Source organism: Salvia hispanica, chromosome 2, assembly GCF_023119035.1.
Source record: "Salvia hispanica cultivar TCC Black 2014 chromosome 2, UniMelb_Shisp_WGS_1.0, whole genome shotgun sequence".
Lineage (NCBI taxonomy): Eukaryota > Viridiplantae > Streptophyta > Magnoliopsida > Lamiales > Lamiaceae > Salvia > Salvia hispanica.
In genome coordinates this window covers 39,269,845-39,295,660 of record NC_062966.1, presented here as the reverse complement: position 1 = coordinate 39,295,660, position 25,816 = coordinate 39,269,845, and the positions used below count along the sequence as shown (strand labels likewise).

At 35.5% G+C, this 25,816-nt stretch overlaps 1 protein-coding gene and 2 pseudogenes across 1 annotated transcript; all 3 read right to left on the bottom strand.

Moving 5' to 3' along the window:
• Window positions 1-5,665: 5,665 nt before the first annotated feature.
• LOC125208158 (salviol synthase-like) lies at window positions 5,666-7,698 on the bottom strand. The gene is made up of 2 exons (XM_048107733.1): window positions 6,777-7,698; window positions 5,666-6,419 (listed from the first exon to the last, which is right to left on the bottom strand). The coding sequence occupies exons 1-2, from the start codon at window positions 7,671-7,673 to the stop codon at window positions 5,781-5,783; spliced, it is 1,536 nt and encodes a 511-aa protein (XP_047963690.1). The 5' UTR covers window positions 7,674-7,698; the 3' UTR covers window positions 5,666-5,780.
• Window positions 7,699-10,535: 2,837 nt separating this feature from the next.
• On the bottom strand, window positions 10,536-13,638 carry LOC125207988 (annotated as a pseudogene).
• A 6,901-nt stretch (window positions 13,639-20,539) lies between these two features.
• Window positions 20,540-22,471, bottom strand: LOC125204937 (annotated as a pseudogene).
• Between the last annotated feature and the right edge of the window lie 3,345 nt (window positions 22,472-25,816).

The following is a 25,816-nucleotide window of genomic DNA, read 5'->3' as shown; positions in this document are numbered from 1 at the left end:
CCCCCATCCTCTCCTCACACAAGAAAAAATTCGCTATCAAAGCCGCCTCCACCTCCTCAACCAATCCACCAAACCCCTTCCTTCCTCACCTAAAAGCAGCCGCTTGCGCCGTCATATTCTCCGCCGCAACATTCTGGAAGCTTCCCACCCCTGCCCTGGCGCAAAGCCTAATAGGTAGCGCTGAGTATTCTCTCCCAATTGTTGGACATAATTTATCATCATATATTCAAGAAGACATAATTGAATATAAGTAAAGCAAGATCTTCGAACATCATGTATTTCACGTAAAACCATAAACATAATAGGATCGAAATATACCTTGGCGATCCATAGCGGAAGTGATTGAGGAAGGAGGAGACGATTTCCTTGAACTCCTTTCGGCGTATGGCGCAACTCCAACTCCAAGGATTTGTTTCTCTCTCTTTCTCACGTTTATGTGTTCTCTGTAATGTGTGTGTTTTGATGGGATCACCACACTTGTATTTATAGGCAGAGAGAGGACAAACCCTAATTATGAAACCTTAAAAGCCCTTTCCATCAAAGAGGCCCAAAATAATTAGTAAATACGTTTCTTATTGACCAAGAATATAATCTTCCGTCTATTAATATTACCAATTGATCACAATCAAATCTTAATGATATATACGCACGATTTGATGGCCAAGGGAATGAATATTTATTCCATAAAAAGATTATGTAATCAATCTTTTCCAATCATTGGCAATCAATCGGCACATATATATATATATATATATATAGAGAGATGCGATCATATCATAACTCTCAAATCACATGATAACTCTATAACTAAATCTGGACCACACATATTTTATAATCTTGTGGTTGAGATTCAAACTTAGATTTACTTAATAAAAATAGGCGCAGAGGGTAAATATGTCATTTCGCTAATTTAATTTTTGAATTTCGCTCCAGATTCACTCCAGATTTCACGCTCTTCTCATCGGTTTCTTTTCAGCGATTTTCGATTCTCTCATCTTCTATATATATATATATATATGAAAATATATTCTCTTTGGAGCAATATAACATGATTATTTGATTAATTGATATGTGACAATAATTAATTGATAGTCAATTAATTAGGGTAAAATGTGTCTTATACCAAATATATGTATTATACTAAAAATCCAATTCTATTTAGGATTCTATCACATGTCACATATGTGAGACATAAAACTTACAGTATACCTCATATTCCACTAACTCATTGTTACTCACATTTTATTCTTAAAAAAATACTTTAAAAGGAGGTCCCACCTCCCATCAACTTTTTCAACTCACTTTTCATTACATTTCTTACAAATTTTGCCGGATTAAAGTGTGTCAATATTCGAGGGACGGAGATAGTAAGTTGTAAGTTGTCAACTTAATCGTTGTCTATTCAAATGGGTTCAATATAGTATGTGTAACTGTCCCAATCACGTTAGTTGCATTTTCATTTTCCATCTAATTTTCTAAATATTCCTAGAAATTAAGTTAATATTCTTTATTACTCTCTCCGTCCATGAAATATTGTCAAAGTTTGACTTGGCATCGATTTTAAGAAATGTGATTTGAAAAAAGTTAATGGAATGAGGGTCCTACATTTATATATTAATTTTATAATAGAATGTGACTGTAAAGTGTTGGTGAATAATGGGGTTCATTTATCAAAAATAAAAATAAATAAAGTGTCATTGATGAACCAAAATGGCAAAACCGAATAATATTTCATGTAGGGGGGAGTAGCTTTTAGCTGATTACCCAGATAAGGTATTTAGCTTGAAAGCACCAAGATAAAAAAAAAAATATATATATATATATATATATATATAATTAAAATTTTATGATTTAATATTTATACTGATTACCCAGATAAGGTATTTAGCTTGAAAGCACCAAGAATTAAAAAAGGTTAAAATTTTATGATTTAATATTTATATAAGTTACTTTAGTTGATTCACTCGTTTCAATATTATAATATGTGAAATGGTTCCATCTTGTTATTTGTTTTTCGTTTATTTTGTTGACTGTCACTCTCTTATATCGATTTAAGTAACACAGGTTTGAAAATTAACAAAACTTTATTTACATAATTAAACTTAAGTTGATTCAATCGTTTCAATATTATAATATGTGAAAACGGTCCATCTTGTTAGTTGTAATTATCTGACTATGCCACTTTTTTATATCGATTTAAGTAATACTACAGGTTTGAATATTAAAAATAATTCTACGCAATTATTAGAGTATAATATAATTAGTCGCTATCACGGATAGAAAACACATAATGATGTGGCAGATACTACCACACTTGCTATTTTATTAATTAATTGTGGGAATTTGTTAATAGGTAAATTGACGAAAAAATCTGTAATACTTGGTCAGATTATCGTTAATCCTATAAATTAGTAATAAGTTATTTATGATTTTGACATTTTTTCAATCATCCCATAAATTCAGATTTAGGAAAACTCATAAGAGCATCATTAACGTGGGGTCCGGGCCGGAGTTCCGGCCCATCCCCCATCCCGCGGTGTTGGAGTAGTGAGTTTTCTGGCCTGGGCCGGTCCCAGGGCCCGGCCCGGCTCAGCGTTAGCAGTGGGGTCTGGCCCGGGGTTAAATGGTGTTCGGGCCGGGACGGGCCACAATTTAAATATATATATATATATATATATATATATATTTTAATAAATTCAAAATTTAATCAATAAAATGCATGAATGAAGAACAACTTTTCCGTGTTTTAAAATGTTCGGCATTTTTTATTTTACGAGTGAAATATGTTGAAGTGGTGAATAGTGCAATTTAATAGTTGTGGCTCGGGTTGGGGCCTGCAGGGTTGGAGGAGTTTTGGGCCGGGACTCAAATTTAGGAAAATGATGACGTGGAGGGGACTTGGGGCCTGAACTTGGGATGGAGTTAATGATGCTCTAAGTATCTAACTTGGTATTGAGGTTGATCGATATAATAACTGATCCAATTGTTAATATTGAGGTTGGACTTCGATAAAATGTTTTACAACTTGTGTCTTGAAATATAGGAAAAGGGTCTTACAAAATATACGCCCAATCCTAATTTCAAAAGCCCAATGGGAGAATCACATAATATAGTACAAACCTATAATTTATGTCATAATAATTTTCCTTTTCCTGGGCCATTGTTCCGTGGGCCCCCACTTCGATACGTGGACTCCCAGACATTTTTATTAGACATAGATCATATTTTTGTCCTTTTACGCCACCACTATGAGTTGTCTAATGTATTTTAATTTAATAAATTACCAACATTAGAGATTAAATAGGAATATCCATTCTTAGAGACAAGAGATAGTTAATCAAAATAGGGTCTCTTCCCGTGCCCATGCATTCACCATCTCTTAAGGAATGATGAATTTCTTTAACTCGGATAATTCACGTCAAACGTCGCGGGAGCTATTGCCCGACGATCACTCCGGCGTCAAATTTAGGGATAAAAGGTAATCGCGGGAGCTTTGCCGGTCGATCAAACCAAGATTTAGGATTGAGAAAGAAAGTAAAATACGATAAAAAGGAAAATAAGATAATTCGATCTTTCTTGAATGAAATAGAAGAATACAATATCTCATATTTATAAGACTACCTAACTTAGAGAACAAGAAAATAAAAATCCTAATAATATATGGAAAATATATGCTAAATCAATATTAAACTAAATAATAGAGATATGAGATATGAGATATTCGTAGAGATATTCTCGTATCACCATCCCTCTGGTTCCTGCTGGGATTTCGTAACCATTGATTTCACATCTTTGGGAGTTCAATTTGGGAATAAAAGTGGGGCAGGTGGGTGCAATCTCAGAGTCTCTTTGATAATTAATTTGAGGTATTTTAAGTCATGGAACTTTTCTTCGTCTATATATGATCCCTCGTTGTCAAAAACCTTTCTGACCTCTTGTTGAGCTTTGATGAGTATGCCATGGTTTCTTATCAACTCTGACATAGTCCATTCTATAGTAATAGTTGACGTGTCAGTTCCTGAAAAAAACATATCCTGAATTGGTAATGATTCTTGTTAAATTTCTGCATCATTGCCCAAATCAATAAAATTCTTTAACAAAAAATGACCAAAACTAGTAAACAACTTGATTAAATGCATGCACAAGCATTAAATGTTATTTAATTCTTCCGTCCACAATTAAGTGTCTCAAATTTCTTTTTTTATCCGTTTGATAAAAAGAGCACATACCAGCATGTCAAAGTCCCATATTTTTCATATTTGAGGAGAATATCGCTTCACCTCCGTCATCCGCGGCCGCTCTCTGCTGCTAGATCATGCCATCGAGCTCCTCATCCAATTTGCAGTGTAACCGTCGGATCTTGGACCATGCTCCGGTGATCAACGGCAGCAATTTAACGGAAGCATAGAGGTCCGCCATCATGAACCCCGAAGCCAACGTTATGGATTCCATAAAAATCGAAATCATCATTTCACCGCCGCTGATACGGATCAAAGAGGAGAACTCAGCCCAAAAGACTAGCATGTTAAGTGAGAGAGCCCAGTTAGTCTATTACCCACACCAGTTGTTCTCACAGCCGATGTGGGAATGGAGTCCGTAACAGCCGCCCTCACAATAACATCGAACGACTGCATGTAGAGCCTCTCTGAGAGATCAATTGTTGATCCTTCGCGAGAAGCGATCCAATTGCACATGTTTGTGGCTTCTTCTTCCCTTATGCTGCGGAAGGACCGCACGCGCCGAGCGCTGAAAAGCTCGACGGTGCAGATCTTCCGCAGGTGGCGCCAGTAGTCGCCGTGGGGAGAGGTGGTGATGCCGGTGGAGGAAAATTTTTGTATATGGTTATTCATCTATTTATAGAGGAATATTTTGTCAACATGCATGTTAATTGTTTTGTCAATGATTTATTCGGTAAATTAACCTCCACACCAAAGAGTTGGAGAACTCATACTAAAAGACTGGTCTGTTAGAAGAAAAAACTTATTTAGTCTATAAATCGTACATCGGTTGCTCTTACGGCCAGGATGAGACATCGAGTCCGTAATATGATTCACATGATGGTTCTACCATATGTAAATAGGAGTAATTCTTATCAATAATACATTACATGTTGTACTTTGTACTCCCTCCGTGAAATGTTGTCCAGTTTTGATTCTTCGATCCGTCAGCGAAATGTGTCCACTTTGCTTTTTTTCCATTTTTCGTAAATGGACATCACTTTCCACTAACTCATTATACTCACATTTTATTTTATTATAAAACTAATATATAAATGTGGGACTTACATTGCACTAACTTTTTCGATTGACTTTTCTTTACATTTTCTTAGAATACACGCCGAGTCAAATTTGGACAATATTTTGCCAACGGAGGAAGTATATATTCATTGTTAGTACGATATTATATGTATCAATTTAGGTTTCTTAAGAAAAGAAAACATAAATAGTAATTTTCATTGTTACTTCTAGCTTTTAGCCCGATGGAAAAACTCAGAACCCAATCATTTGGATAAGCATTTGAAAATTCTAATAGGCAAACGCAAATTGACGGAAAAATTAAAGAGTTATATCAAATCATGGTTAGTCCCGCGAGTTTAAAAATCAGTATATTTTTTGCAATTATCCCATGAGCTCGGACAATACACCTAGTCACTCATATTTATCACTACAAAATGACGCCATTTTATTTCAATGATAAATAATAGACTGGCATTACATAGTGAGAAGTGTATGAAGAACCATTCCAAATTAAAAAACTCTATCACTCAAAATAAATCCACCCTAAATTAATAAATCACCTTTGTGTAAAGGTCGCTTAACAATAGGGATCAAATGCAAAGGGTGTTTCCTATGAACAGTGGCGCCAAAGCCCTCTGTCATATCCAATTCTTCACATTTCATCCCGTTCGGCATTTCCCAATCAAAATGATAGAGAAGCATAGCCAGTGGAAGCTCCACGTTGGCGAGCCCGAACAACATGCCGGGACAAATTCTCCTTCCCGCGCCAAAGGGTATGTACTCAAGATTGCTCCCATTGAAATCATGGGAACTTTCCTCAAATCTCTCGGGCATAAACTTCTCAGGATCGTTCCAATACTCGGGATCTCTTCCCAGTGCCCATCCATTCACTATAACTCTTGTTCCTGCTGGGATTTCGTAACCATTGATTTCACATCTTTGGGAGTTCACTTTTGGGATTAAAAGTGGGGCCGGTGGGTGCAATCTCAGAGTCTCTTTGATGATTAATTTGAGGTATTTTAGCTCATGGAACTTGTCTTCATCTATATATGATCCCTCGTTGTCAAAAATCTCTCTGACTTCTTGTTGAGCTTTGACGAGTTTGCTAGGGTTTCTAATCAGCTCCGACAATGCCCATTCTACGGTAGTGGCTGACGTGTCAGTTCCCGCGATAAACATATCCTGAAATGGAAAGTATGAGCTCAAATTTAAAAAAACAACCATATCTATTATAATTGGGCATAATGGAAAGGATAAGCTGTTCCATAAAATCCGTGCATTAGATGACTTTTAGACTTTTAGTTATGTAAATGTTTTTTTTTAGAGTTTTAATGATATTAATAGTCTTTACATGTGACATTAAAGATTAAAAAAAATAGTCATCAATCTTAACTACAAAATGATTAATTGCCTATTTTAGCCTTATATATAAAATAAATCTTATAAATCTATCATAATTTAGGCGATCGATCGCCTTAATCTAATGGCTCTAATTTGGCCTCGGTTTCATATTTGGATTAAAAAAGAAACAACACATACCAATAGCACTGCTTTGACATTGTCTATAGTTAAAGTCCCATCTTTCTCAAATCTGAGGAGAATATCCAAGAAACCTTCAAACTTGGCCTCATCATCATCCCCGTCATCCGCGGCCGCTCTGTGCTGCTGGATCATGCCATCGAGCACCTCGTCCAACTTGCGACGCATCCCCCGGATCTTGGACCGGGCTCCGGTGATCAAGGGAAGCAATTTGACGGAAGGATAGAGATCCGCCAACATGAACCCCGAAGTCAACTTTACAATTTGCATCAGTATCGAAACCGTCATCTCCCGCTGCTCGGTTTTCGCCTTGTTCACGGCCGCCCTCACGATGACGTCGTACGACGTCATGTAGAGCCTCTCCGAGAGATCAATCGCTGATCCCTCGCGAGAGGCGATCCAACTGCGCATGTCTGTGGCTTCCTCTTCTCGAATGCGGCGGAAGGAGCGCACGCGCCGGGCGGTGAGGAGCTCGGCGGTGCAGATCTTGCGGAGGAGGCGCCAGTGGTCGCCGTGGGGGGAGAAGGTGATGCCGGAGGAGTCGTAGGCGAGCTCCTCCGTGGCCAGCATGAGGGGGCGGTTGGCGAAGATGGTGTCGTGAGTTTTCATCACTTGCTTTGCGAGATCGGCGGAGGAGGCGATGAGGAAGTGGAGCTCGCCGAGCTGGAGGTGCGTTAGGGGGCCGTGTTTGGCGGAGAGGGAACGGAAGAAGCGGTGGGGGCCGGAGGAGGCGCGGAGCATGAGGTGGAGGTTGCCGATGAGAGGGAGGGGTTTGGGGCCGGGGATGTGTGAGTAACTCTTTGCTGATTTTGAGATTGTGAGAGATTTGAGGAACATCAAGAGAAAGAGGAGAAAGGGAAGAAGAGGGATGAGTGTTGAAAGGATGCTAAACTCCATGGTTTACAAGTTCTCTACTTTCCTATGTGAAGTTGTTACTCTCCTTATATGAGCTTTTAGTTAACTTGTTAATTCATGTAACTATCATGAATAGGCTATTTAGGGATAACACGGGTTTTAATGCGTAATTGGTATACGAAGAAAGAATGATAAAAAAGTACTCCCTCCGTTTCACTATAGTTGAGGCGAAATTTTTCGGCGCGGAGTTTTAGAAAGTAATGTTGGGTGTGTTAAATATATAGATAAAAAAAGTAAGAGAGAGAAAAAGGTAGAGAGAATAAAGTAAGAGAAAGTAAAGTAAGAAAGAGGAAAAAGTTACCATATAAGGAAATGACTCAACTATGAAGAAACTTATCGAAATGGTAAAATGACTCATCTATAGTGAAACGGAGGGAGTGCTAGTTGAACTTATATAGTGGAAGGTGAGATTCATAAATTATAAAGTAAAAGAGAAGGAGAAAATGTTATTGTAGATTGATATGGAATATTTTTATGGGACGGACGAAAAAGAATATTCTGCCTATTTCTATAGCTTCAAATTTATCAAAAAATATTAGTACTCCCTTCGTCTCACTACAAGTGAGGCATTCTTATGTAGACGTTGTTTTATAAAAATGATAATAAATTGTTAAAATAATAATACATGCACAACTTTCTTCTATATTTTTTTCTCTCTTATTTTACTTTCACTCCACTATAACTATATTTATTATCATTTTTGCAAAATAACGTTAAAAAAGAAAAGCATTAATTGTAATGGGACAAAGGGAGTATTAGTTTTCAAACTTTGTTTGTCATATTGACAGGACACGTACTATGTGATAAAGTCTATATTCTAAAAAAATTAGTAACATTAATACGAGTAATTTTTCTTGCATTGATCATACATTTCCTATTGTATGATTTCTTTAATCTTAAATTCAAATATTTATGTATTACTTCCTCCGTCCCTGATTAAGAGTCACACTTGTATTTCTGCACTCGTTTTGTAAAAATAATGATAAATAGTTAAAGTGGAAAAATGGTAAAGCTCTATCTTATTCTCTCTCTTACTTACATTATTCTCTCTCTTATTTTACCATTTTTCTACTTTAACTATTTATCATTATTTTTACAAAATGAGTGCAGAAATACAAGTGTGACTCTTAATCAGGGACGGGGGGAGTATCAATCTAGATTCCTTAAAATTTAGGATTATGATTTAAAATTTTAAACCTCGAAATATTCTATTACAATTAGCCGCCAATCCAGACTAACGTGAAATACGTCGGCCGTCACCATGGACTTATATAAAAAATTTTAGTTGTATAGCATGTGAAAATGTCCAATCTTGTTAGTTGTTTTTCCCTTATTTTGTTGACCGTGTTTGTATTTGTGAAAGGATCATGGTTTTAATAATTTCAATGGAATACTATAAAGTAAACAAAAAATTCAACGCAATTATGAAGTGTCGTCTATATAATATAATTACACGCTATCACTGAAATAAAATAAATTTAAAATGGAAAGATTCGGTCAAACTGTAGTATCCCATAATTTAGGTGTCCTTACATCATATTTAGATTACTAATGCAAAAACTGTTTTATTTTGTTGTTAGTTGTCTCCATCCACCAAAATTTGTCCAACTTTGATTCAGCACCGATTTTAAAAAAATTAATGAAAAGTTAGTTGAAAAAGTATGTGAGTCCTACTTTTATATATTAATTTTATAATAAAATGTGAGTAGGAATTAGTTAGTGGAATATGGGGTCTATTACCGAAAATGGTATAAGTGAAATGCGATAAATTTTGAGGGACGGATGGAAATGAAAAAATGGGATAAATTTTGGTAAAGGGAGGTAGTAATATTTTTGGATCTCAGTTTACATAAGATCTCATTAAAAGAGAGTGATAGTGATACAACTTTATCATTTTTATAAAAAATCCTAAAGTGTACATATAAGTGTTTTAGATCCAGTAATATATTCTATTCTATTAATTAAATTTGTTTTCGTAGGATTAGTGTTATGGAGGCAGTATCCACCATGAGCCCACTAGTTTAGGCCCAATATCCATCAGCATTAGGTATGGAGTAGGCAGATCACAGATGCACATGAGAATAGCCCACATATTTGATCATCCCATACTAGTAAATAGCCCACATATTTGAACATGTTCTATTGGTTAATATTGTGAGCATTTTCCTCTTTCCTAGGAATTCCATTATAATCCCTCGGTCCACGAAATATTATCTACATTTCACTCAGTGCGGGTTTTAAATAATTGTCTGACTTTGTTAAAAAAAGTGATTGAAAAAAATTAGTGAAATATAAGTCTCACATTTATATATTAGTTTTATATCAGAATGTGAGTATGTGAGTGTAATGAATTAGTGAAAAGTAAGATTCATTTATAAAAACGAAGAAAAAAAATGGATAATATTTTGTGGACCGAAATGGCAAAAGTAGAGAACATATCTCAGACAAAGGGAGTACTTAATTAGTTAGTTATTGATAGTATTGCATGTTTTCCTTTTCTAGTAGTGGATAAGATAGCACGTTTCCATTTCTAAGTAGTGGTTAGTAGCTTATAAATCTTGTAATCCCTGTTGGGGCAATCATCGAACACCAAATCTCCTTAATTATTACTCCTTCCGTCCGTGAATAGGAGTCCCGATTCACTTTTACCATAAATGGTAATAGGGTCTCACCTTGTACTAACTCATTCCACTCACATTTCATTTAAAACTAATATATACAAGTGCGACCTCTATTCCACTAACTTTTTTCCACTCAATTTTCTTAACATTTCTTAAAACTCGTGCCACCAAGAAATGCGACTTCTAATAGCGGACAGAAGGAGTATATATGACTGAGTGTCCTTTATACCTAAGAATCCATCTCAAATTTCTTTAAGGAGTAAGATCCTACTCCAAAGGATCTATTTTGTAAAAATTAGAGATCTATATATTGCATTCGATAATCCTAACAAAACGTGCTACATGTCTCAAAAGTAGACGATCCCAAATCAATCATACAGACACACGCATATATGAAGAGTGGCGTTTATGTCAAACGATAAATTATGGTGGGCTGGTGGCATTATATATTACTATGTGTTCATATTCTACGTCTTGGAGGAAGAAAGCGATGTGATGTCTTCAGTTGCTTGCTCTTTTTCCCTTAAGCGAGGTGTCAAGCACCAGGCAAAGGTCGCTTGATAATAGGAATCAATCGCAAAGGGTGTTTCCTATTAACAGTGGCGCCATATCCCTCTGTCATGTCCAATTCCTCGGGTTTCGCCTCATTTGGCATTTTCCAATCAAAATGATAGAGGAGCATCGCAAGCGGAAGCTCCACGTTGGCCAACCCGAACAACATGCCGGGACATATTCTCCTCCCCGCGCCAAAGGGTATGTATTCAAGATTGCTCCCATTGAAATCATGCCCGCTTCCCTCAAATCTCTCGGGTATAAACTTCTCTGCATCTTCCTAGTCCCCATCCATTCACTATCACTCTGGTTCCTGCTGGGATTTCGTAACCGTTGATTTCGCATCTTTGGGAACTCATTCTTGGGACTAGAAGCGGCAATGCAGGGTGCATTCTCAGCGTCTCTTTGATGACTAATTTGAGGTATTTTAGCTCATCAAACTTTTCTTCGTCTATGTATCCCCTGTCATCAAAAACCTTTCTCACTTCTTGTTGTACCTTGCTGAGTTTGGCAGGGTTTCTTATCATCTCCGACATTGCCCATTCTGTAGTAGCGGCTGACGTGTCTGTTCCTCCTAGAAACATATCCTTAAAATGGAAAGGATTTTAAATATAAAACTACTACTGTCTTTATTATTTATGCATCATTAATGAATACTCTCTCCATCGGCCATCAGATGTCACACTTTGATTCAGTGCGGAATTTAAGAAATGTAATGGAAAGTGGATTGAAAAAGTTAGTGGAATGTGAATCTTACTTTTATATATTAATTTTATACTCCCTCCGGCCCTCATTGATTGACACCAATTTCCTTTTTCGTTTGTCCCCAATTAATTGACACCCTTATTGTTTACAATTTTTTTGTAATGGACATCATATTCCACTAACTCATTCCACTAACATTTTTATTATAAAGTTAATACTCTCTCCGTCTCATTTTAAGTTATTGACTGCTTTTCGGCACGTGTTTGGGAAAAATTATACTCCCTCCGTCCCAGATAATTCGACCCAGTATTCCATTTCGGATCGTCCCACATAATTTGTCCCACTTCACTTTACCATTTTTGATAGTGGACCCCATATTCCACTAACACATTCTACTCACATTAAATTATAAATCTAATACTTTAAAAGTAGGACTCACATCCCACCAACTTTTTCAACTCATTTTTCATTAGATTTCTTAAAACCCGTGCCGAGTCAAAGTGTCCCGAATTATCTGGGACGGGGGGAGTAATAAATAGTTAAAGTGGAGAGAAAGTAAAGTAAATAAGAGAATAATGTAGATACGACTCTCATCTATATTATTATCGCTTACTTTACTTTCTCTTCACTTTTACTATTTATTATCATCTTCGCCAAACAACGGCCAAAAGAAATCAATCACTTAAGCTGGGACGAAGAGAGTGTATAAAAGTAGGACCCACGTTCCACTAACTTTTTCAACTCACTTTCTACTACATTTCTAAAAACACGTGCCAAGTCAAACGGTGTCAATTAATAGGGGATGGATGTAGTAATAAAAAATGAGTGAGAATAAGTTAGTGGAATGTGAGTTCCATTACTAAAAGTAGTTAAAGGTAAGTGTGACAAGTATTGGCGACGGATCAAAAAGGAAACTAGTGACATTTAATGGCAGACGGATGGTATAATTGAAAAAGTAACCATATATTTAGCACTACTATAATTACTCCCTTGTTCCACAAGAATATGCACTCTTTCATTTTTAGTCCGTCCTACAAAAATTTGCTTTAATTGCTTTTTCTCTAAACCTTTTTCTCTTACTTTTTCAATTTTGCATTAAAACTCATGCTGAACTCAAAATGCATATTCTTTTAGACGGATAGACGGAGTGTAATTTAGCAAGAGAATGGAGGAGAATATACCAGTAGCAGTGCTTTGACGTTGTCTATAGTCAAAGTCCCATCTTTTTCATATTTGAGGAGGATATCCAAGAAACCTTCCAACTTGGCATCATCATCACCATCCCCGTCATCCGCAGCCGCTCTGTGGCGCTCGATAACGCCATCGAGCACCTTATCCAATTCGTGGCGTAACCATCGGATCTTGAACCGGGCTCCGGTGATCAACGGCGCCAATTTCACGGAAGGAAAGAGATCCGCCACCATGAATCCAGAACCTAACTTGAGCGATTCCAACAACAGATAAACCACTCTCTCACGCTCTCCGGTCTTCGCCTTGACAGCCGCCCTCGTCGTAATATCATACGCGGCCACGTATAGCCTCTCTGACAGATGAACCGGCGATCCACATTGAGAAGCAATCCATTCGCACATGCTCGCGTTTTCTTCCCCTCTTATGCTGCGGAAGGACAACACGCGCCGAGCGCTCAGAAGCTCGGCCGTGCAGATCTTCCGCAGCTGGCGCCAGTAGGCGCCGTGGGGGGAGAAGCCGACGCCGCAGGAATTGTAGGCGAGCTCATCGGTCGCCAGCATGCGGGGCCGGTTCGCGAAGACGGCGTCGTGAGTTCTCAACACTTGCTTTGCAGAATCGACCGATGAGACGACGAGGAAGTTGAGCTCGCCGAGCTGGAGGTGCATCAAGGGGCCGTATGCAGCGGCGAGATCTTTCAGCAGGCGGTGGGGGGTGGCGGCGCGGAGCATGAGATGGAGATTTCCGATCAAAGGGAGGGGCTTGGGGCCGGGGATGTGTGAGTAAGCGTTTGCGGATTTTGAGATTGTGAGAGATTTGAGAAACATCAAGAGGAAGAGGAGAAAGGAAACAAGATAGTATATTGATATGCTAAACTCCATACTCTGCAATTTCTCTTATCTTCTCCTCATTTTGTATCTATTTATATAAAATTTGAGTTGTTAACTTACTAAGTTTCTAATTTAACCTTTTGTGATTCACATGGGTTTGTTTATTTTTGGGTTGGGATTTTGTCAAAACTTAAACCAAATTAAGGTAAGTTGTATCGCTAACTCACCCTTAAATTATTAACTACAACTAAATAGATTTGGGTTGGGATTATTAAATCAGCACAAGATCATACAACCACGGATATCACTACAGTGTAAAAAAAATGACAACAATTAGGGTATTAATGTTAATTAACAAAAAGTTAATTATAACTAACTTTTAAAAAATTTCTCAAAACTTTAAACAATTATAACTATCTTAATTTAAATTATTTTTTCACACTACATATATCAAATTAAAGATAATTTTATAAGGATTCTAACGAGATTTTATATGCATATGTTCTGATGTCAAAATCTTTAAAAAAATTATAAGTTTTCAATTTTTCAACAAACAGCCTAATATCAATATAGATAACATAATTTGTCAACATAAGAGTAAAGGCCAAAACTGGTCCTGAACATATGTCCATTTTATGATTTTGGTTCTATACTTTATCTTTTAAATTTTTGCATCCTGAACATTTCAACTCAGATCACAATTGGTCCTACACTAACAATTCCGTCAATTTTTAAACGGTTTTAACCCGATTTTTAAACGGTTTTAACTCGAATGAGACTGTTAAAACCATCAAAATCAGTAAAAATCGGGTTAAAACTATTTAAAAATTGACGGAATTGTTAGTGTAGGACCAATTATGATCCGAGTTGAAATGTCAGGATGCAAAAATTCAAAAGATAAACTATAGGACCAAAATCGTAAAATAGGCATATGTTCATGACCAGTTTTTGCCTTTACTCATTATTATGTGTACAATGTCGTCAATATTAAATTGTGTTGACATATTCAATGCATTGTGTTGATATCTTTAATACATTGTATTGACATTACGATTCAACACCCTAAACATGGTAGTTAATCTTATATTTTTAATATAAAAATATGAAAAATGAATTTACACATGACAAAGATCATTAGATCTCTTAATTCATATGGTCTTAAATTAGTTATAGTTAGCAATTAATGAGTGAGTTAGCAATTGATGACTCCCCATTAAATCAAGCTATAAAAATCAATTCGAACTGGAAAATCATAAATTTACATGTATATAAATATTGGACCAGCTAATTAGGGAGTGAATGTTTTGTATTTGAGTTACTAGAATCATGACCATATTCTCACGGGTGAGAAATTTTAGTATTGTAATAAGTTCTCAATACATAGTGATAACTTTACCGGCTCAATGCCATGATTTTTCCCTCCAATTACTAGGGCCTTACCAAGTGTCCCTATTTTATTTGATAAGTATTGATGAGCCCTAAACCCTAAATCTTAGATGATCACATGGTTTCAATATACACTTTCTTAGAAAATTTCAGTTGTCAACTTAAAAGTTTCTGTCACTGAGATTTAATATTCATTAACCCTTAGATGATTCAAATGGCCGGATTAAATATACAATTTATTAGAAATTTTCAGTTGTCAACTTACAAGTTTCTGTCACTGATTTAATATTCATTAACCTTAGATGATTCACATGGTTTCAATATACACTTTATTAGAAAATTTCAGTTGTCAACTTATAAATTTCTGTCACTGATTTAATATTCATTAACCTTAGATGATTCACATGGTTTCAATTTGAGCTGTCAACTTATAAGTTTCTGTCACTGATTTAATATTCGTTAAATTAATCATTAGATGATTCACATGGATTCAATAAATATTTTATTAGAAAATTTCAGCTGTCACTGATTTAATATTCATTAAATTAACCTAGACGATCCACATGGATTCAATATTATAATCCTTTCGTTCGCTGATAGATTTCTCAGTTGCTAATAGATTTCTCAGTTGTGACCGATTCGTATTTATAAAAAAGAGTGAACTACGTAAACGGTATCTGATCTTTCACTTTCGCACATAAATGATACCTGATCTTTATTTTATATCGTTTTTGGTACCCCTTGACAAAAATAACCGTATGTACTAAATATGTGATTTTTTCGTTATGGAGGATATTTTTGTAAATTTAAATCAAATAGAACCAAATATGTGATTTTTTTAACTTTTTTATTTCTTTTTTTTTCTTTAGTTTTATTCTTCTTCTTTCTTTTTTCTTCATTTTCTTCTTTTTTTTAGTATTTTATCGTCCTTTCTTCTTTCTCTTTTCCTTAGTTTAAGTTTCCTCTTTTTCTTTTCTTCTTTTTCTTCTTTCTTTTTAGTGTTTTATACATACATCTAATTGTATTCATAATATAAATCAATAACAAAACACCTAATTAAATTAATTATTTTAAGTAATTAAATTAATTAAATATTTTAATTAAAATTATTTATACTCATTTTAGGGTTGAAACACCTAACTAAAAATATTCAACTCTTTATCATTATAAATATAATTCACAATTTTAAATTTTGACTAAGACTATATTGATTAGTTATTAATTTAATATAAAATAATAATTATTATTTATTAATTATTACTAGTTTTTACTATTATAATAGTAATATTATTATAATAATTAAATATAATTATAACTATAATTATGATTAAATATATATTAAAAAATAAATTAATTATTAATTTATAACATCAAAATAGTAATATTAATATTGATTAATCATAATAGTAATATAAATAGTGAGGAGAATGAGAGAATGCATTATAATATCACTTTTGGTACTAGTTTTGTCAATGCCCAAAATACCCTTTATGACACAAATGGAAAAATGAATTTATTTAGAGGGTATTTTCGGATGAAAATTACATCAGATACCAAAAATGTGATTAATAGGTACCAAAAATGATATAAAATAAAGACCAGGTACCGATTATGTAATTCACTCTATAAAAAATTGATTATTTGATTTTACAGAAGAAAATGGTAGATAAAATTAATAGATTTGACTCAAATTTTTACAAAGTGATTTCGTAAAGTAGTAAAAATGAAATGAGTTACTCAACGACGGACAAATAAAAAGTACTTCCTCTATCCCAAAAAAATATGGGTTCAGTACAGGTTTTAATGCAAATTGTTAAAGTAAGATAGAGGTAGAGTGATAAGGTAATTAAAGTATTATTAGTGGAGAATGGATTCCACCTTATTAAAAAGAAAAGAGTTTACAAAATTAGAAATGCATATTATTATGGGACGAACTAAAAAAAATAGTAGTACATATTCTTGTAAGATAGAGGAAGTACTGAAACTTTGAAAGTGTTCCATCATGTTAGTTGTTTTTCCCTATTTTGTTGATTGCGTAATTTGTAATTTACTCGAGGACGCTATGCCACTTAATATATTCGTTTTGCAACTTGTATTTATCTAAATAGATGTTTCATTTATTGTTTTAAGAAACTATACAACTTTGTAAAAAAGTACTATTAAAAAAATTAGTAATATATGAATTTTACTTTTATATATTAAATTTATAATAAAATATAAATAAAGTAACTCAACGAAACATAAAGTCAACCTGCAAAAAAAATAAAACATATACTGACTGATATTTTATGTCAAATGGAGGAGTATCATCTTAAGGACACATGGTTTGAACGTTAATACTAATTCAACACAATTATTGAAGTTTCATCTATATAATACTCCATTCAGTTCCTAATAAATGTCCCATATTTAAATGATACAATAAAATAGAACAGCTGGGAAAATTTACTTCTCTATTCTCATAATCCTTAACAAAATTCCCAAATCTGAACCTTAAATATCTAAAGAGTGAATTATATAAATGGTATCTGATCTTTCACTTTTATACATAAATGGTATCTGATCTTTATTTTATATTATTTTTGGTATCTATAAATCACATGTTTGTTATCTGATGCAATTTTTACCCCAAAATATCCTCTAAACAAATTTATTATTTCATTTGTGTCATAAAGGGTATTTTGGGCATTGACAAAACAAGTACCAAAAAGCGATGTTATAATATCTTCTCTCATTCTCCTCACTCTTTAGAATATTATTATTAACCAATATTAATATTATTATTTTGATATTATAAGTTAATAATTAATTTATTTTTTAATATCATTTAAATATAGTTAATCAGGGTCTTATTCTAATGCTCCCTAATCCAAAATCAATACCAAATCTCCACCCTAGATTTTAAAATGAGTGGACGAGATTAAATCTTACGAATCTCAATAAATAGTAGACAAAATATTAACAAAAGGGTAATATCGTCATTATATTATCATATGATAATTTTTGTGAATGTTTTTTTATATCAACATAGTGTATTACAAATATCAACAATATGACATAAGAATATCAACACTAGTATAAGATAATATCAACACATATTTATTGAGATTTTACATGGTTTTATTGATATTTTTACATGGTTTTATTGAGATTTTTTGATGTATTTGTTGATAAAAATCTGGTTATCAACATTTACGAAAACTAAAATAAAAAATATCAAATTTCATCATCCGAACGTCGTCGGAACATATGCAATTGAGATCTCGTTGGAATCCTTATAAAATTATCTTTAATTTGATATATTTTTTGCGAAAAAATAATTTAAATCGAGAGAGTTACGTAAATTTAAAGTTTTAAGATGATTTTAATGAGAGGGAATCGGCATTAATACCCTCTAATTTTATTTATTAATTTTCTTAATTAAAAATATAATTCATATGATATTATTTTAACTACTAAATTTTCTAATCTAATGGCTAAGATTTAGTTTTAATCTGAAATTACTATTACTTAGCAATTGATCAGCCCACAGTAAGACTGATACAACTTTTATCTTTTTCAAAAAAAACCTTATTCCATGTTTTTAGGCCCAGTATATTAGAGGCAGCAATCACCGAAAGCCCATTAATGCAGGCCCAACATACGGGCCCGTTGAAGATATTATACATTACCTTTGTACTTTTTTGGTATTAAATGTCAATGTTATATGTATCAATTTAGGCTTTTTAGGGAATAAATAATATATAATTTATCATTTTAACTTTTAGTTCACTTTGGGGATTAAAAGTGGGATCGGTGGGTGCAATATCAGAGTTTCTTTGATAATTAATTTGAGGTAATTTAGCTCATGGAACTTGTTTTCTTCTATACATGATCCCTCGTTGTCAAAAACCTTTCTGACTTTTTGTTGAATTTTGACAAGTTTGCTAGACTTCTACTCCCTCCGTCCCAGATGTCTCAGTTTTCCATTTCGGTCTGTCCCACATAATTTGTCCCATTTTATTTTTACCATTTTTTGTAGTGGACCTCATATTCCACTAATTCATTTCTACTCACATTTTGTTATGAAACTAATATATAAAGGTAGGACCCACATTCCACTAACTTTTTCAACTCATTTTTCATTACAATTCTTAAAATCTGTGTCCGGTCAAAGTGATTCGAATTATCCGGGACAGAGGAAGTAATTATCTCTGACATTTTTCATTCTATCGTAGTTGCTGACGTGTGTCAATCATGCAATGAAAATAACCCGAAATGGAAAAATATAAGCTCAAATTGAAAAAAGTAACCAACTGATAAGCTGTTCCATAAAATCCGTAAACAATAATTGACCAAAGCTACAACTACTAACAAGAATTGAATGGTTTTGTCGTAATTGCTTAGACTGAAAATTTGTCTATTTTTACCTTTCAATACATTTTTTTAATATTTTATAGTCAAAGTAATGTATTCCCTCTGGTTTTATTATTTCCAACTTCCATAAATTAAAGTCTCATTTTTTCAAAAAAAGAACTTAATAAATAGATTTCATACTCTATTAAATTATCATAGTCGCATTATAAAAATAGACTAACTTTCTTCACTTACATTTTTTCTACAAAATCTAATATTTTCTAAAAATTTGTGTGTCGAACCAAAATAAGACTATAAATGACGGACTGAGGTAGTACTTCCTCCATCCCATTAAAAATGACTCACTTTCATTTTTGGTTTGTCTCAACCAAGATGACTCATTACTTAAAATGGAAACCCCTTTATCTCTACTTTATCTCCTCCCTCTTACTTTATTCTCTGCATTTAACACACAAAATAAAGTTGCATAAAATCGCGTGTCGCCCAAGAAAGGGGTTATCTTCCTTTGGGCGGAGGGATTATTTGTTAATACGCATTTAGCATGTATAAATTCAGCACATACGTTTTGACTAAATATTTTATGTACACGCGTCGATTCTGTTGATCTTACCGTCATGCAGTATTTTATATACATGAAAATGTCGGAAATATTAGAAAAACTAAATAAATGAAACGAATTTATTTTTGTCGGATGTATAAATTCTAATTTGACCTCTAAATAAATGAAAAATACAAGTGATGATAGCAGAAGAAATTAATTTTTAATGAATCTTTTCAATGCTTGAATAAATGAATACTAGTATTAGTTGAGAAGTTGAAATCTGCTCTTGACAAGCAGGAAGTCATGAACATGATTTTCTATGAATAGAATATCGGTAAAGGTAGTACTCATGCCGATTTATCCCACAGTCCAAAAGGTGTTTGCTGAAAGTCCTGTCCAAATAAATTAAAAAGAACAAAGAAAGCATGCCAATGCTCGAACGCACAACAGATGTTTGCTGAAATTCCCAGCATAATATAGTCAAAAAGTCAACCACAAGACCAAAACGAAGAACAGCTTGGGGGGGGGGGGACTGTTGACTTAGGCCCACCAGGTGTTCGTTGAAATTCCCGAACAAAAAATAGATCGCAGAAAAAAAGAGTACTCGATGACTTGACAATGGAAATCATTCCTTTTTGTGATCTTCAGCACATATGATTTTAAGTAGTATTTAAAATTTACAATATCAAGCAAACAAACTCCCATCGCTCAAAGTAAAGACTCCCTAAATCAGTACAGCACTTGCACGCAAAGGTCGCTTAACAACGGGAATCAGACACAAATGGTGTTTCCTATTAACCGTGGCACCAAAGCCCTCCGTCATATCCAATTCTTATGCTTTCATCCCATTTGGCATTTTCCAATCAAAATGATAGAGAAGCATTGTAAGTGGAAGCTCAACATTGGCAAGTCCGAACAACATGCCAGGACATATTCTTCGTCCTGCACCAAAGGGTATGTATTCGAGATTGCTCCCTTTGAAATCATGCTCGCTTCCCTCAAACCTCTCGGGTATAAACTTCTCTGCATCGTTCCAATACTCAGGGTCCCTTCCTAGTCCCCATCCATTCACTATCACTCTGGTTCCTACTGGGATTTCATAACCGTTGATTTCGCATCTTTGGGAACTCACTCTCGGGACTAGAATCGGCAATGGTAGGTGCAACCTCAGAGTCTCTTTGATGATTAATTTGAGGTATTTTAGCTCATCAAACTTTTCTTCGTCTATGCATCCCTTGTCATCAAAAACCTTCCTTACTTCGTGTTGTGCCTTGTTGAGTGTGGTCGGGTTTCTTATCATCTCCGACATTGCCCATTCTAACGTAGCAGCTGACGTGTCGGTTCCTCCAAGGAACATATCCTTAAATGGAAAAGATGTTGGAAAAAATGAAATAAGTGTATGTAAATGGAGAACTAGAACAATTATGTAAGGCTTATCAATAAATCTACTTGTCATCAATTGTTTTAAAATGAAATCCATGAACTTTTAACATGGTATCAATAGGATTTCCGATTATGCCTTAAACAAAATCGGGTTAAAACCGTTTAAAAATTGACGGAACTGTTAGCGTAGGACCAATTGTGATCCGAGTTGAAATGTAGGACCAAAATCGTAAAATGGGCATATGTTCAGGACCAGTTTTACCTTTACTCTTTTAAATTTATGCATCATTAATATAAAAATTGAAAAAACAACATACCAGGAGCACTGCTTTGACGTTGTCGATAGTTATAGTCCCATCTTTTTCAAACTTGAGAAGGATATCCAAGAACCCTTCAAACTTCGCATCATCATCATCATCATCGCCGTCGTCAGAGTTGGCTGCTGCTCTATGCTTCTCGATGATGCCGTTCAGCACCTCATCCGACTTGCGACGCATCCGTCGGATCTTGATCCATGCTCCACTGATCAACGGCAGCAATTTAACGGAAGGATAAAGATCCGCCAGCATGAATCCCGAAGATAACTTCAAGTATCCCACAATGATCGAAACCATCGCCTCGCGCTCTCCGGTTTTCGCCTTCACGGCCGCCCTCGAAGTGATGTCGTACATCGCCAAGTAAAGCCTCTCGGAGAGATCGATTGGCGATCCATCGGGAAGCGATGGATTCGCATAGATTTGAGCTCTCCTCCTCTCTTATGCTGCGGAAGGACTGCACGCGCTTGGCGTTCAGAAGCTCAGCGCTACAGATCTTCCGCAGCTGGCGCCAGTAGGCGCCGTAGGGGGAGCTGCCGACGCCGGTGCTGCTGTAGGAGAGCTCCTCCGACGTCAGCAGCGCAGGGCGGTTCGCGAAGACGGTGTCGTGGGTTCTCAACACTTGCTTCGCGAGGTCGACGGAGGAGACGAGGAGGAAGTGGAGCTCGCCGAGCTGGAGGTGCATTAAGGGGCCGTGTTTGGCGGCGAGGGAGCGGAAGAGGCGGTGGGGGGCGGAGGAGCGGAGCATGAGGTGGAGGTTGCCGATGAGAGGGAGGGGTGTGGGGCCGGGGAAGTGTGAGTAAATCTTTGCTGATTTTGAGATTGTTTGAGATTTGAGAAATATGAAGAGGAAGAGGAGAAAGGGAAGTAGAAGTGTGAGTGTTGATGGAATATCAAACTCCATAGTTGTGTGTTCAAATTTCTCATGCAGTGTTTGAGTTGAAATTGTTGTTATTATATACCGAAAATTTCAGCAGTAATTTGTTAATATCGGTCAAAGATTTAAGAGTGTCCACTAGAGTAGAGGCGGAAAAGCTACGCCACAGCCACAAAAACTTGTCCGCCTAATCATCAGAAAATAAATTAAGAAAATTTAAAAAAAAAAAACATTTTTGACCGCCGCGGCGGTCTTGGCGGCTCATAATAGGCCGCCAAGGAACCGCCGCTCCGCCTCGTCCACCGCCACGGCGCCCTGCAATAGACTGCCGCGGCGGTTCCACTGTGGACTCTAATATGTCCCACAATGTTACCCACTCTGTCCCTTAAAGTTTGTCCCATTTTTCTTATTTGACTTTTTACCATTTTTTGTAATGGAGTCCATATTCCACTAACTCATTCCTACTCACATTTAATTATAAAACTAATACTCCCTCCGTCCGTGAAATGTTGTCCAGTTTTGTCATTTTGGTCCGTCCATGAAAAGTTGTCCACCTTTTTTTTCTATTTTTGGTAAATGGACCCCACTTTCCACCAACTCTTTACACTCATGTTTTATTATAAAACTAATATATAAATGTGCGACGCTCATTCCACTAGCTTTTTCAACTCACTTTTCTTCACATTTCTTAAAACTCATGTCGGATCTAACTTGGACAATATTTCATGGAGGAAGGGAGTATATAAAAGTAGGACCCTCGTTCCAACAACTTTTTCAACTCACTTTTTCAACTCATTTTTCATTACATTTCTTAAAATCGTATCAAGTCAAAGTGGGACAATATTTGGAAAACGGAGGGACTAGTTTTTAATTTGTGTTTTTGGTTGACTATAAAGGTTTAAAAAATACTTTTAATATTGAAGTAGTCAAGCACGAGGTGTGATGATTGAATGTCTTGGCTATAGTGAAAGCTAGTGTACCTGTTTGTGCAAAGAAAATAAAATTTGTGACTATCTATTTTTCGTAGCTTTGACTAAAGATTGTAGAATTTTTAATCAAAGCATCTGTTTGGTCAAATAGTTTGTATGAATTAAATAACAGCCAGTAATCAGTATACACGTTTTGACTTGGATGCCTTATTGATAGGTTCACTCAAACCATCTAGAAGAGCAGATATAGGTTGGCTAGAAGGATGGCTGAATAAACTGAATCATGAACAAATCCACAAAATAAATTCACTTTCATTCTGATCAAATTACATTTAAACAAGAAGAGTTCGGTACAGAGTGAGCAGAGATACTAAATGCCAATGTCAACTGAAATAAAAGGTGAATAATGTGGTTTCTAACTCACAAATCTCTCACTCTCTTCTCTCATATATCTGCTTGAATAAGCAGAGATTATAGCTCTAAATTGCTTTGAATAATAGAGAGTAATATGAGAAAAGATGAAGACAGAGAGATGATCGAGTGTAGAACTTGAAATTTAATTTGTGATGATCACTCGATCTTAAATAGACAGAAAAAATACTAGCTTAACCACTAAAACACGTAATGCAGCAACTAATCCACTAACTAAGCAACTAATAAGACTCCTAAAAAATAGCAACTAAACTTGACTAGAAAGATACTGCAGAGAACAAGTCAAGACTTGCTGTTACAGATTATTCGAATAACAGAAATACTAAATTTGAAATACGAAACTTAAAATTCAAATCCAAGTCTAATTCACTTCACCACATATCTCCTCCTTGGATTAGACCCCTGGACACACTCCAACTTCATGAATGAGTTGACTGAACCTGCTCACAGCAAGAGGTTTAGTAAACACGTCAGCAATTTGATCTTGTGTTTTTGCAGTAGCTCAACTTCACTTCATCATCTTGCTGCACTTCTCTAAGATAGTAGATACTTAGCTTGAAATGCTTTGTCTTGCCATGAAACACTGGATTTTGTGAAATGGCAATAGCTGCTTGGCTGTCCACATGTAGTATTGTTGGATTGCTCTCCTTCATGCCCAGATCGATCACACAACAATTTCCTTAGCCAAACAGCATGTTTAGCAGCTGCTGTTGCTACTACAAACTCAGCTTCTGCAGTGGATTGTGCAACTACTTCTTGCTTCTTTGTGCTCCATGAGAAGCATCTTGATCCCAAAGAAAACAAAAACCTGTTGTACTCTTCATGTCCTCTGCTGAACCACCCCAATCACTATCCACATAGCCAACCAGCTTCATTTCTTGAACTTCCATAAATCTCACACTATAGCCTTGAGTTCCTTTCAAGTACCTAAGTACTCTCTTTGCTGCTGTAAGATGTTCTTCATTTGCACAGTGGAGAAATCGAGACAGCACAGCATGTTGAATATCCGGTCTGGTAGCTGTTAAGTACATCAAGCATCCCACCATCTTCCTGTATTCACCTTCAAGTTCTGACTCCTGCTCGCTTCCCTTCTCAACTTCTCCTTCTGATTCGCAGGAGTTGAAACTGACTTGCATTCACTCATATTGAAACGCTTTAGCACCTCCTTGGTATACTTCTTTTGACATAGAAAAATGTCACCTTTCTTCTGATGAACTTCCATGCCTAAGAAATATGCCATTTTTCCAAGATCAGTCATTTCAAACTCCTTCATTAATCCATCTTTTAGCTTCTGAATTTCACTTTCTTCATCTCCAGTAACTAACAGATCATCCACATAAATGGACACCACAACCAGACCACTCTTATTTTGTTTAAAATAAAGAGTCACTTCACTCAAGCTTTTCTGAAATCCGAGCTGCTGAAGATGAGCATCAATCTTGTTGTACCAAGCCCTTGGAGCTTGTTTTAAACCATATAAAGCTTTGTTGAGTTTGTAGACTTTCTCCTCCTGACCTTCAACAATAAAACCATCAGGCTGGTTTACATAAATTTCCTCACTTAGCTCACCATTGAGGAAGGCTGATTTTACCTCTAACTGGTAGACATTCCATCGTTTCTGAGCAGCAACAGCAAGTAATAGCCTGATAGTATCCATTCTAGCAACTGGAGCAAATATATCAGAGTAATCAACACCACTTACTTGAGCATACCCTTTGACAACTAGCCTGGCTTTATATTTGTTCACCGTGCCATTTGGATTCAACTTTGTTTTGTAAATCCATTTGACACCTATAGCCTTTTTGTGTGAAGGCTTATCCACCAGCTCCCAAGTATTGTTCTTGTTAATCATCATCAATTCTTCCTTCATCGCATTCAACCATTCTCCACTTGCTTTAGCTTCCTCTATGGAACTTGGTTCGATCAATGCTACATTACACCTAGCATAGATCTCACCAAGTGACCTGGTCCCTCTTACAGGTTCATGGTCGATTGATTCCTCAATCAGGAA

Excerpts from the sequence above, each read along its gene's own strand:
- LOC125208158 (XM_048107733.1), bottom strand. The coding sequence starts at position 7,673 with ATGGAGTTTAGCATCCTTTCAACACTCATCCCTCTTCTTCCCTTTCTC. Across the intron at positions 6,420-6,776 it reads ATGTCAAAGCAGTGCTATTG|GATATGTTTATCGCGGGAAC; the intron begins GTATGTGTTGTT and ends TTTCCATTTCAG.